The 15,090-nt window shown below is 34.1% G+C and overlaps 2 protein-coding genes across 2 annotated transcripts in view; one reads left to right on the top strand and one right to left on the bottom strand.

The window, feature by feature from the left end:
- crm (cramped chromatin regulator) overlaps positions 1-15,090 on the top strand; it is a 40,515-nt gene that overhangs the window by 1,184 nt on the left and 24,241 nt on the right. The gene's annotated exons all lie outside the window — the stretch shown is intronic.
- On the bottom strand, positions 539-14,977 carry LOC140754507 (lipase 1). The gene is made up of 8 exons (XM_073089533.1): positions 14,664-14,977; positions 3,722-3,938; positions 3,289-3,400; positions 2,960-3,200; positions 2,456-2,614; positions 1,930-2,011; positions 1,015-1,133; positions 539-736 (listed from the first exon to the last, which is right to left on the bottom strand). Exons 1-8 carry the CDS (start codon positions 14,748-14,750, stop codon positions 554-556), a joined length of 1,200 nt encoding a protein of 399 aa, XP_072945634.1. The 5' UTR covers positions 14,751-14,977; the 3' UTR covers positions 539-553.

Below are 15,090 nucleotides of genomic sequence, written 5' to 3'. Positions count from 1 at the left end.
AATCTAACCTGTGAACAGCAATAATCATTTTATGTAATACTAATTGCTTGTCACAGTAGTCAAAATTATACCATAATTAAACAAAAACATTAGATACATTTAAGAGTTCAGGAAGTAGTTTTTCCTAATTCAGTTCAAAAGAGTTTTAATTTATTGCAAGTAGTCAAATCTGCAAGAATATTAGTTTTTAGTTAGTAGTTATATTGAAGTAGTGAACTAGCTTGCAGTATACCTATAAATTACTGGCTACTGCCGCCCATGGACTTTATCTGGATCTTTAATTATCCCAAGAAACGATAACTTTCCAACCTGAGGTCGGCTGATAAATTGCTACTCCAAAGGACTAAGTTCGAACGCCTTAGAATAGTATGGGTCTATCACCACACTCGTCAAGCCTGAACAAAGCAGTTCTTAATAATAATGTTATCGTGTTCGACCCCATCGCCGCTGCCGCCGGAGTCGAACAAATAGGGCTATATATTTACTATGAAATAAAATTCGATATCCTATAGTATCTAAAGTAATGGAAAATGAAAGAAAACAACGTATTATGTCAGTTTGGTGAGTATTTATTGAACAACGCGCGCACCCTGCGCACGAACGGTTCGTTGAAGAGCGTGCCGACGTCGCGCGCGAACGTGAAGTCCAGGTGGTTGAACTTGGGCCACGAGCAGCCCGCGGAGACGCTCTCCAGCACGCCCGCGCTCTTCAGCTCACGGGATAGCCTCATAATTTGCTGCAGAACATATTATTTCTTTTGAATATTTATTGTTAGACCAATGCGCACAGAAGAAGCACGGTATGTTTCAGTTTCACGATTTTTAATACCACGCGGTGGTACACATCTCATTATGCGCTAAATCTGTATAATTATACTATTTTTTATAAAATAACATAAACAACGTTAAAATATCACCACACCCGAGTTGATTTTTTATCATTTTTATCAGAATTTTCACAGATAGAACGTATCTTATTGATATTAAACAAGGCAGAAGTTAAATATAAACGTACCGACTTTTCTGTTAATTGATCGTTTTCCCCATACAAAAGTGTGACGGGTACTTTAACGTTAGTCAGGTTGTAAGGCTTCACTTCACCCCAAAGTCCATCTTCCCACGATGTGAACACGCCTAGAATAATAAAATATTATGTTATATTTTTCCTCAATACTCGAACTTTACATTTATAAATTTATATAAACCCTTCTTAAGGAAAATGTATAAACGACGAATTGAAATTTGAGACGTTTTCCCTTACGTTAATTGTGTTCGGGCCTGATACTCAAGACTTAATGAAGGAGGTGAAAATGTACCTTCACACAATTTACTGTAAATTAAGGAAGACTGATGGTATCTGAATCGCTAATACATTTTAACTATTCACGTGCGTGACTTGCAATCAGCATTCCTTTTGAGGAATTCCCGAAGTGCTAAAATGTGGTGCTCTTTAAAAACTTTAAACTAAAATCTACTTAAAGTCAGTAATAAATTGTCGCCTTATCTGGCACTTAAATGCGTAGACAACGATGCCATCGTTTAATTCGACTGCTTGTTTGCTGCTTTACATTTTTATTAGAAAAATAATTCGACGCTCGCAAAAATAATTGAAAATTGGTATTAATAGCCGAATAATGACTCATTACTGTCATTTTATTGACTTCTTCATCATTTTTTGTCAAGCCATTTTTATCCTTCTACTGGCTCCTGTGTTCTCTTAGAGCAAGAAGGTTTAGACCGCGCTGGCTATGTGCGAATTTGTAGACTTCACACACGTTAGAAAAGTTTTTTTGAAGAATTCTCCGGCATGTAAGTTTCCTCGCGGTGTTTTCCTTCGCCGTTTAAGCAAGTGATCATTAATTTCTAATTTCATTAATTTGGCTGTTGGGACATTAAAAAATATATATTTTATAAAATAAATTGCACTTACCGGTGATGGCAATTTTTCCAAAATGTTCTAACTGTCGCCATGATGCTGGCTGTATCCTTGTTAAAATAATCGGGTTCATCTCCTGAAATAATAACATCAACATATTTCAACTTGGGCTTTAACGGGCAAGCTGAAAGTATCAATCAAAATGGTAATTTCTCAATAAACTATCAAAAACAGTTCTCAAAGAGACGACAAACATTTCTCAACTACTGCTTTTGTTTATTTATCGATCAATTCGTAGTATCGGAAATATCTATCGCTTATCTCAAATAAATAAAACCCAACAAACTATGATCCCATTTTGATGAAAGACGTGCATGGCATCTCAACTTAGCCTTCAAAGAAAGCGACTCATCTGTCATACGCACTAGGTACATTTGTTCTATTTGCATCTAGTTCCAAACCCGGATAGGTAGTGACTTGTCGACATCGGATGAAATGCATGTTCTTGCTACCATCATAAATATCAAAACCCATCATTATCAGCTATATCTCAGCATGTTGAATAGGAAGTATCGATTACCCAATCGGCTTGCTCGTAGTCTTCGCCGACGACCATGAAAACAACCCGCATGCACATGTCCTGCTCGGGCTGATGCATGCTGCATATGCTGTTCACGATGAAGTTCATGAAGTCCCGGCCTAGATTGGCCGATACCATGCCGTTTGTACGCATTGATTTCTGGTGAAAATAAATAATTTTAAGAGCATACTATGTGATTTATTGATAGCAACTTGGTTTGTGATAATATACAATGTATATTATACATAATCAATGTGCAATTGTGCATTCAAGAAACATACTTAAGAACTTCAACTTTACATTTTGTTATACGAATTTAGGGAAAGAGATTTTTTTTGTTTCCGTCTTTTTAAAAAGACACGATTTTATTTTCCCTGGCTATTTTATACTTAATGATTTCAGTTCAATAAATCAGTGTGTAGATGCAGTGAATACTGATCTAAACATAATATCTTAACTGAACCTCAAGACAGGCTTTCGTTCATTTAAAAGGGCAATCCTTACCGTTAGTTCCAAATTCTTCAAGAGCATTGTAGCTATTGGCCTCACATTGTCCAAGTATACAGCTGGCGCGAGACCAACGAAGTTCAGGACTTTCTCGTTATACTCGGGTCTCTCCGACATCATGGTGAAGAACGTGGTGGTGCCCATGGAGTAGCCGATGTACATAACTTTTGGTAGACCAGTCACATTGAGAACTTTGTCTATCATAGCGGGAGCATCGTATTTACCGTGTTCGTGAAAACTGTAATATTATGGTTCACTCATCATGTTCTTAAAGACGTTGAAAATGTTAGGGAGGATAGATTTTTAAGAAGTAATTAAGAATTCACCTGTAGTCCCAAAACAGAGGATTCTTTTTCGAAAATTTCAAATGGCTGCTATAAATGGTTCCTCTTAGATTCCCCAGCCACACGTCGTATCCGGCATCAGCAAGAAGATATGCTGAAAAAAAATAAAAGATAACATTAGTAAAGCGTATCAAGCTTTGTGCATAGGAGAATTATAATTTTACAACTTACTTGTATGAACATTATTGTGATTTTAGCCTAACATGACATCTACGACGTCTACTAAAATTGGTCTCAGCTAACAGACAAGCTTAAGCATAGGTATCCGCAGACAAACTTTCACAATTGACATATAATACAATTGACATATAGTTTTCTGTGTTTTTCATTGAAATTATCGAAATCCGATTTTTGTATGCTAACATTACTTTATTTACGTGTGACGTATCTATATTTAAGTTGTTATAGAAATTACCTAAACTCCTCTTAGGCCCCATGATGATAAAGTCTCCACTGCTTCCCAACAACCCATGGACAATTAATATGGCCTTCTTGCCCTTCTTAGAGTGGTGGTCGGTTTTCCTCGCCACCCGACGGCCAGCAGTTATCCGGTGCAGCTGCAGGATGTAGCCGTCCTCCGTCACCACCCGGTGCTTCTCGTTGGGGTATCCCGCTGCGGTGATTAGCTGAGGCTAGAAATAATGAAACGTATATTACTGATCATGTTACTGCATGACATGAGTACTCAGTGAGTAAGATCTATACCATTGAGCCTTACGCTACTCAAGTGTGGATTGGTGGAAATGACTCTTTGAGAACTTTTTAGACAGGGAATTCTTTAAGTTATTTATATTATTGTAAGATACTATTGGTTGACTTATTTAACTACGTATAGTTAATTAAGTCAACCAATAGTATCTTACAATAATAATAAATTGTAAATTACCCCAACATTCAATGTACGTGGAGAATCTTTACACTATTCGTGATCAATTAAATCTTCCCTTGTCAACATAAATGATTGATATTTATAAATACATTTCATTTGATCCTGAGGTCAATCTTAAGGTCTATAGAAGTCGTGGGAACCTTCACCTTGGTGACAGGCCCTTTATGGGACAAGAATAGCATACGCACGAACAAGGTTTAGCGACTGTTGAAAACTAATGGTAAGTATCGGAAATGCTTATGGTATTCTCGGAAGTCGGAATTATAATGGTCTCCTGACAGTCATCTTACTTAACTTGTATTTTGCTTCAAGTCAGCGTTAATATATAAGGATCAGATCAATTATAATTAGTGTTTAATTTAATGTTTAATTTACTTGTACTATTTTTTCTCTCTCTTTTTTGTGTTGTTTTATTTTTTGGTATATAAAGTTTGTTATTTTATTTTCATTAACACGTTTACATCTGTAATGCATATGATGTTAACCTCTAAGTGGTCGTACATTTTTGCTTGCATTGTAACTAGATTTAATATATAAATTTGTATAAAGTAACAACCGTTGGTAAACTTAATAAAATAAAATAAAATCAGTAATAGATTTAGGGCTGTATTACCAAACAAAAACAAATTTATAGGTACTTATTCAAACTGACTTAGATTGTAAAAGGTAGACCTACCTAGAACCTGTGGTTTGACACCTGAGGTGCTGCCGCCACACCTATTTCACATATTACAGCAATTACAAAGTTTTAAGTGCTGTGTTCTGATTTGAAGTCTGTGGCGGACCTTTTTTTTCTTAACGGGGGGGGACACCTTCAAAAGGTACCCGACGACATGGGAGCGACGCCGGGTTATGTGGGATTTTTACCGCACTAAAACCCCCCCGGTGGCCGTCCTCAACGCTTGTTGGAGAACTCCGGGATCTCCGACGGAACGCAACCGGAGTCCTCCAAGCGCGATGCCCCGATCGGGCTCTGCCCTAGGAGAGCAGCTTTCGCTCCTCCCACACCATCTGGTTTTCACGACGGTATGCGACCACACATGCCGCCGTCCTTCCTGGGGTCGCTTACTGGACGGTTCGAGCTCCCACTCTTGAAGTTTATGGCGGATCTAGGTTTCTATCTGGTGTTTTCACTTTCCATCAGGTGGACTGATAAATAAAATCATTCAATACGAAAAATATACGCAGATGAACTGCATCATACATTTTGTTTCCACGAATTGCGTAACTTAAACAAAAATTCAGTTAAAATTATACTTCATATTTAGAATGACTATTAATTATTTTACTCAGGGTCGTCTGCATAGAAAATATTTACCTAACCTGTAGATAAACTGGCGTCTAAATTACTTTAGACCTAGATTCTTAAGCATTAACTCCAGATTTTAGATATATTGCGCTCTTTATAGAAATTATATTGATATACAACTTATTTTATACATTAGTATATAACATAGAACTAGTGAAATATTACAACAACAAAAATCCCGACTGCTTAAAAAATATATAAAAATGAGCAAAAATCCGTCAAGCCGTTTGTCAATCCGTCAAGAGTGTGGTAAGAGAGACATAGACTTTTCCGAGGCGTTCCAACTTAATCCTCAAGGGTAGCGCATCTGTGGCCGACCTCAGGCAGGAATTTCTAATCCTTTCTGAGGTTGATTACAGATGTCCATAGGCGGTAGTAGCCACTTACCATCAGGTGGACTGAATGTTTGTCTGCTACTCCTATATTACATATGGTACATGGACTCTGAACCCGCAGATGCTGTGTTAGTTTTTTGTGAACTTTGTTAACTGCTTGTATTTGTATTCACTTTGTGTTTTTAAAGTAACAAGATGAAACATGAGCTTTTCATTAAAATCGAAAACGTGCTGTTATCTCCGGCATCTCCGTCACGACGGAACCCGACATGTGATACGCAACCTTGATAAAGTACCGTTTTTACTTCCTATTTATTTTTGTGAGGTAGGATTGTGCCTAACATGCCGAAACTTCTATAAAATTTACAGGCATAATTATTACTATATGTTAATCAGTGTTATATATGATGAATCAAAAAGCATGGAGTGCGTCGACCAAATTACCGCCCAAAAATATATATTTTATAAATATGAAATTCTCATGATGGACTGATTGACATCTGTAATCAACCCCCGATGAGGTTAGAGTTCTAGGGCTTCGGATAAGTATTTGTCCCTTATCACACCCTTCATCGCTTAACACTGTTGTTATTATGAACAAATAGGTGTGAAATTGCTGCCTCCGATGTCGAACCACAAATGGCTCTACCACCTTGTTATGTTTTCATCTGTAACAAAGTTACAAAACGCTCTCCTTCCAAGCTGATGCATTGCAATGCTGATGCAGGCGACTCTTCTTTTTGCTAATATCGTTATATTATTGTGCTTCATTCAATTCAATTTATTTTTGTCTTTTATTTTTCTTTTTTATTTAACTTGCATGTAGTACTTATAATTATAGTGGCATTAAGCAAGCCCCTTATGTGTTTTGTTGTATCTTAACTGTATAAATACACATTATGTTAGTGTTCAAATTCAATAAATAAATAAATAAATTAAGTAACCCAGTTGCTATGGCTAAGTTTGTGTACAATAAAAGCGCTACAAAGGCTATGTTGCTACCGAAATATACTTTTTGCGTCAATTATTTTTTAGCATACAAAAGAATCATTAATACCCAAGTGTATCGCGACACAACGCATCGATGATATAAATGCTTATTTAATCTGAAGTGGCATTCGTGTTCTGAATTCGATATATTTGCCACCGCGATCGTAGCATCATCCTTTTGTTCATAGAATGCGACACATTGAATGTAAATAAGCTGATATGTAAGCAATTCCTATGAGATGTATCATAATGTGTGAGAAAAATCGTAATAAGGATAGAATTAGTTGGAAGAGATCATAATGTGACACGTTCTAATAGTTGTAGATTGACTTGTGCGTATCATTTTTATGTGATTATATTTTTTTGTTTCTTTTAGGCCCTTGTCGGGACTCTTTTGCTATTTTACGATTGTTTTAAATAACAAGACACATAGTTGAATAACTTTAAACGAGCATTTCCTATTTCAAATTCGAATACATATTTATCAAAATCGGCTCTAACGATTTGGACGAATTTTTCATTTGAGGATGTCCCTGGAAACAGCTTAGCTTTAGCTACTTATAACAATTGGGACTGTTTACGTGGTTATTATTTAACTATGGTTCAATTTTTATTGGTTTTACAATATGAAACCATCTAATACAATCATTACAAAAATTGTATAAATAATACTTTTATACTATTTTATGAACACCCGTACATGTAACATGTATTGAAAGTTAACTAGATATATATTATGATATGATTTAAAATTATCAGTATCAGTATCAGTAATCATACGTGTGTAGTTATACACAATAATATGTATGATGTATTTAACATAGAATAATAATATTTTCGATATTTAAATTACAGGAAATGTTGTAAAACAGATTATATCTGAAACTTAATGATATGATACATTCGTTTCATATTTATACATTGTATCTGCCATAATACATAGTGGCTAAAGTAATAGGTATCAGTTTTAAACTAGTAATCTAAAAATAAATTTCAGTTTTAAAACCAGACAATCTCTTTGACAATTTCTGGTACGCAGAAATTGTCAAATATTGATCTTTAGTATGCAAAACATGGGATGGATTAATTACTAGTGTCAGGCTTTAATTGGTCTATTATTTTTTGTAAGATGAAATTATGATCAACCTGAGTATTCAGCATCCAATTACCTGCAGTAGGTAGATACGAACAATAGTAGCAATACGGTGACGCGCTTCATATAATCGTGTGATTATCTCATTTGTATAATTATAATCATTGCATAATAACTTTATTTTAGATATTTTATATTTTTACCCGACAACGGAGTAAATTTTTTTTCAAACTTATGTATGTCTAATTTTTTGACACGTCCGAACGTCTTGATGGTTTAAAATTATTTGTGTCGTTGGTTTACGCAGCCGAGTTTATTGTTTTTATAATGATTCTCTTCTTGAAAATTGTAACCCAGAAATGGTCGTTGATGTCCTTGGTGACACTTATTATAATTTGTCATATCAATAACCTTGTGACATGGGGTCTTAATGGAGAATAATTTCAGTTGTGTTGTCTATGACATTCTAGCCACCGGTGGAACAGTCAATGTTCCTAGGTTATTGTACCCTTACGTGAAGGAATTTCACCTAACTATTTTGTATTTACCTACTGTTTATTTTACTTGCAAATCTTTTTCCTCGTTTTATTCTACAAAATATACTACTATATACTGTATTAGTGCACTTAGTGGATACTAATATGGTGAGGATACACCATCATCATCAACCTAATACTGTCCCACTGCTGGGCACGGGTCTCCTCTCAGAATGAGAAGGATTACGCCGTAGACCACTCCGGTGTTTAAATGCAAATTGGTAGACTCTACATGCTTTTTCCGTAGTATATAATGTCCATTGAAAAAAAAATAAAACAAAACTATTTGCTCTCAAATACAATGTCCGTTCAGCACAAAAACGATATGAATTGACCGATTTCCAGTTTATAATTGATGTCACGTAAACATTTTATGTGTTTGCATTCAGCATGCTCTGTTTTCGTTTCCTACATCGTCAGCATTCGTTTGTATAACAATGCTGGCTCATTGTTGTTGGCAATAATCAGAATGATTCCTTATTGCATTAATTTTGAAGTCATATATAGGTAGCCTCAGACACTTTTGGTAGCAGTGTTGCCAGATCAGATTTGTAATATTACAGTGAAATAATTACAGTAGATCGGCAAGAAGTATAGTGTTTGTATAAAGTAAGATTCAGTATTTTTAGTCAAATACACTGTAAAATTGTAATACGTTATACAGTAAATGTAGAAAAATAAAGTAAAATTACAGTAATTATAGTGCATCTGGCAACACTGGTAGTGTAGAGCAAAGCCGAAGAACCCATGAGAGTCCACAACTCCACACCCTTATAAAACAAATAGTTTCCTCCCAATAAAGTTAGTTCAATCGAGGATACCTAGCTTCTTCAGCTTCTTGTACTATAGCACCTACTTACAATTAGAAGCGAATTAAATTTTGCGAATCTTATCATGATCAAATTATAATTGAGTACATACGTTTAATAATCCTTTTATGTACTTAATGGTTAATACGGCCAGTGACATAAACTAATTATACCCATGACTTTAACACAAATGTTGAAAAATAAGGTTATGTTTTTTTTCTTTTTTTACTACCACTTTTTTATATGAATAAATATGTTCACTCACAGAATATGATTAAACCTGGAAGTTTTTTGTTGGTCGACTGCGGCAGACCCACGGGCGTATCTTTTTAGGGTTCCGTACCCAAAGGGTAAAAACGATATGCTATAGTACGTCTGTCCGTCTGTCAAAGCGGTCTATCTCTTGAATCGTGATTCGTGATAGATCAACACATTTTAGAGAGTATGTATTACTAGGACCATTTACTATCAAGTGAACTGCATACCTTCTTGCTATATTTGCTTATTCAAAATTTGTTTAAGTCATGCTTTTCTCATCATGCTATCTAACCCGCTAGATGAATGAAGAGGAAGGAATAACACAGTGGAAAATACATTGATATAGTATTTTTCGTCACACTGCAACTCGGATAACCGCAGGCCGACTGGGCTTAAGTAGGAAAAAACAATATTTATCCTACCTTTCATAGGTAGGATAAATATTGTTTTTATATACCATACTTGAAAATAATAATATATAAAAAAATGAAGATGGACTTCGACCTTCAATATTACCAATACAATGTAAAACGCATGCGATCTATTTACATTCCAAAGCAAAAGATGATGAAATAAATTAGTCTATTAAAAGTTAACAGTATAATTTAACTCGTAGAACCGCCACTTTCATTCATGCCACGTCAAATAGTAGATAGTACCTACCTACTCAAAATATTCAAAAATAGTCCTCTTGCCAAACAATCTACGACTGAATAGGAATGTAATTTACGCTTACTTATAACTCAGTTCGTTTCTTCAGAAACGCTTTCAGAACAATAAAAAAAAATAAGATTTGAGTCAAGGATTAGTTGAAGTAGTTCTAATTAGAGAAGGGAAAATATATTCTGAACAGTTACAATGGTTTCATTTCAATTAGACTACGACATATTTTCTGCTTAAATCGATAGCTTTACAGGATGGTATACGTTTTTCAAAATGCAGTAGGTATGTAAACGACATGAAAATATTTTAATGTACGTTTGTAACGCTTACTTGTTAATTTATTATCCGTAAAGGTTGCGAATATGCTAATAATGCACATTATCGTTGCCCAGAGCTATTAGAGAAGCGTCGACCCATTACGATAACAATAAAATAACTACAATATGCTAGATTTGTTCCTGTCATCTTGGAAACTTTAATGAGCCTTGTTATGGTATATTACTGATGATTTGTACTTTGGCATCTTTATACTCTGGATGTAAGAGGAGCGTAAATTACTTAGCTCCCTCCAGGGCAGAGCCCGATAGAAAATCGCTCTTGGAGGACTCCGATTGTGTTCCTGGAATTCTCCACCAAACGCCGAGGTTGCCACGGGGGGGGGGGGTTCAGTGCGGTAAAGCCGGGTTATGTGGAAACGTAACCCGGCGTTTACCCCTCATCAAAAAAAATGGTATCTTCATACTCTATTTATATAGAACGTCCGTTCATCTGATGACAATCGTTTACTTGCTCCTAGAGAATTGTCACTAAGCCCAAATGTGTTAGCAAGGGGAAACTTTCAAAAGGTACCCGCTAGCCTGTGAACGACATAGAGTATTTTACTTTTTAGATTACCTATTATTTGTATTTTTTTTTTGTCATCAAATTAAATAACACTTTTAAAAGTATGTTTTGTGTCTAAAGGCAATTAATAACGTTGATGAAACAATGTCAGTTCTATACAAATTAAATGACACGAGGCGACGCTCTCGTGTGCAAAGGAATTAGATGCTGAATAAATTTATTGTAAAGTCTGATACACACCTACTCGATTTACACAATTTATCAAAAAAATAATAACTGTGATCTAATTTTAAACTGTTACAATCTTAATATAAAATCCTTGTGGTGTCTGCGAAACTCCAAGAAGCGGCGCCACTATTATTCTTAATCGCGCTATCAAAGTTTTATAAATATCTTGCAAATGTACAATTTTCGGACGGAGACTGTTGATGTACGGCCGTTCCCCAGGATTAATCTCCGGAGAATCCTTTGCCAAAATTTCATTGTCCTAATTCTTGCTCATAAATATAATTTCATTTCCTATTCGCAATTGTGTCCATTACTTTACATACTTGTATTGATGGAGTTAGTAGATACATCGTATTACGTTTTGTTCGATGTAATCATTTTCTAAACGCTTCGATTCTCCCACAACGATGACTATAAAATAAACGGCCCAAGGTCAATCTAATTTTACTCTCATAATTTCTAAGAATGTGCGTAGCATGACAACTATTTTATCAAATTGCTATTGCAATGTTATTAAGAAATGTTCTTAAATTTTGAAATTTACAACGATTAAACTGTTAAGACTTCGATATTAATAGTTTGATCTAATTTGAGGTTACTTTCGAGAATGATGTATATATTAAGCGTTTTAAAAATGGAGACTTATTACACAACAAGACATTTACAATTGTAAATGTCTTGTCAAATTTCTTGTATTCTAATTAGAATATCGTCTTTTTGCTTAAAAACCCACCCGTCTGCAATTAAACAGATACGTTTACGTTTACAGATAAGTTTTACGTGCAGATTACCGGACAAAAATCAAAAAGGGAACAATTAAGGTATTCTTAAGAAAAGATGCTACGAATATTTACGTGTGTAGATGCTAACGAGTTAATGTCGTTATATCAAAAGTTAGAAATTCTTCGTAGTATTTTACTGAGTATTATTATATACAACGTGAACAGTGATTTCAATAATAGCCCATCATATGCATATCTCACGAGCACATCATCTGTGACATACTGACGGAAATTCTCAGTAATTTACTTCGTCGTCCTATCATTATTGTACATTTTATATTTAATCTATTTAATATTATGCAATTCGTGTTAGTCATTGTTTATATCTTTACTCCTTACGATACACGCAATTTGAAGTTGGTAGAACATTTCATAGTTTGATACCGGAAACACCACCGCCACATCTAGTGCTGCCTTAAAATTGCAGATTTAAGGGCTGTTCTTATTGGTTTGAAGGGTGCAGTAATTAACAGTAAATCTGTGGCCGTCCTCAGGTAGATTTTCTATCCTATCTGGGGTTAATTACAATTGCCCATGGGTGCTAATAGCTCTACCACTAAGTGTATTGCACTCTGCTTTGCTACTTCAATATTATTTTCAAGACAATACATTTGGTATAATTAATTATGTTATAATTAATTGGTATGGTATAATTAATAATTTGGTATTATTAATTATTTATGGCAAAATGGTGAAAAACTTGTTTGAACTTTGGTTGTCAAAATGTTTACAATATGCCCCTAACATTATTAGTTAAATAAGTTAGTTTCGATTTCAGCAGTTGAGATGCGACCTGGTACTTTACGAAGTTTATTATGTTAATCATAGATAAGTCTAGATATCTCACCGCCTTGTATTTGAAGGAAGCCATTAAACGACTGAGAATTTTGTCAGCCGTTTAATGGCTGTCATGGTGTAATTTACGCGGAAAAATGCCGACGTGCGCAGTTAAGACACGAAATCGAAGAAAGTGCGAGGAAATATCGTTTCATTCGTAAATGATCTAAAAATTACATTTTTAAATATTTTTCAAACACGAAAATAGATGACAGTGACAATTGTCAAAAGGTTACATTTTCTTGTTAGGAGCAAGTAATCTTTACTAATCTGTGATGTTAATAATAAAATCGATACATTTTAAATGTCATTCAATGATCATCTTACATAACATATACAAGGAAATTAAAAAATAGTGATCTTATCATTTTATGTTATTTTTATGTAACACATATAAATCGTGCTCTTCATGTTTTTTTTAATATAAATAAATTGTAAACATAATTAGCGTTTATGTTAACAAAAAGTTGCGTCTGTGTATTACTTAGGAAAAAAGACAAACTTTAATCAAAATTAACGATACGAAAATATTTTTTTGGTAATTTATAGATACTATTTGTTCTGATACCAGTCCTAGTCCACAACCCATCTTATTATTTACTGCTCTTTTAGAGTTAGTTAATCAATTGTTAAACTTGGGTATGATCCAAAATAGATCTATATCTGTTTTGGGTAAATTTCTCTATTGAAATCCTCATCATTTCATAATAGTTAGTAATCGAATAGTATCAAATGTCATAGCATATCCGCTTGCATTCCATTGCATTTATACAAAAGTACGTATTATAATTATGGTTTATCCCGTAACAAATTACGCAATAAATTAAGGAAATTGATTTTAATATTATTATAATATTATAAGAGATAAAACCAGTGGGAAACAGCTTAATGTTAATCTGGTTTATAAATGATTTGAGATGGTATCGGGAAAACTGATATAATCAGGCAAATCGAGAATAAATTATGTAATAAGATGAGTAGGTAATATTATGTTGAATATTAATTATTAATGTTTATAGAATAATTAACTTGATAAGTAGGTAAACGAGGTACCTATGCCGTGTTGTTTTTTAATTTATTTACTTAAGTATAATATAGTATAGTATAGTAGATACTAGGTAGGTACGTAAGGTTAAGATTGAAGTGGTTAACTATAAATAGCTTATTAAATATATGCAGGAATGTATACATATATTCGAATATTCACAAAAAGATACAATAGTTGGTATTATGTGCAAAATATATACGATTTTAAAATAAATAAATTTGCATTGAAAATATGTTAAACACAATCGCAAAAACTTTTAGGCAACAAAAATATAATACAATAATTATTATATTACACAAATAATGATTTTCTGTACTGTGGATAGGTATAAAGTAACGATGGCAAGCTACATCGAACAGGACCCTCTAATATTCTAGAAGTTTAAAGGGTGGACTTGTCGGTTTATATGGATCGGATATTGAAAATACACTTAAATCGAATTCTTGACTTACGTTCAAAATAGGATAAAATTAAACAAACTTCAAAGCAAAAAACAAGTCATAAAATTATAGCTGGGGAGGACAGGAAAGTATTGGCTCTGAAATCGGTCACACTATTTCGATAAACCCTAACTAAAACGGTATATTCTTGAAAAGTAATACATTCAAATAACTAAACCTAATGATTGTGATGAATAATTACATAAAGGTATACAACAAAAACATTTTTAACAAAATGTAAATTGGATCAATTAACTTATGCCAAAAAGTCCTAATTAACGAAATATATCAACTTACCACCGTCGCATACATTTCCTTCTGCATCTCTGCTTCACAAATTTTAACTAAACTAACGCATAATACTAAATATATCACAACACGCATCTTGATTTAACTAACTAAAACTAACTCAAATTTGGTTGAATATCACACGGCTGTTGACTCTGCAACAATAACTAAATACTAAGTTAAATTATGTCGATTTTAACTAAGTCTACAATTATTTTTATTGCATAAACAATTTGTTTTTGTTCGTAAAGCATGACATAAGCGGCGCGAATGCTTGCGCGGAGCGTGTGTCGCATTGAATGTCAGGCATGCATGTGCGTGTTTTATATTTCGCGATGGTTTATCGCAGGCTGTGTAACCGATTAGCGTTATCAGTAGGGTGACCAACTTAGACTAAATAAAAGAAAGACAGCAGCAAGGTTTTAGTTAAGATTTT

This window comes from Epargyreus clarus, unplaced genomic scaffold, assembly GCF_041222505.1.
Source record: "Epargyreus clarus isolate Ecla_fem2 unplaced genomic scaffold, WU_Ecla_fem_2.2 ptg000029l, whole genome shotgun sequence".
NCBI lineage: Eukaryota > Metazoa > Arthropoda > Insecta > Lepidoptera > Hesperiidae > Epargyreus > Epargyreus clarus.
Note: the sequence above shows the minus strand (reverse complement) of the source record. Positions and strands in the feature narration are given on the sequence as shown.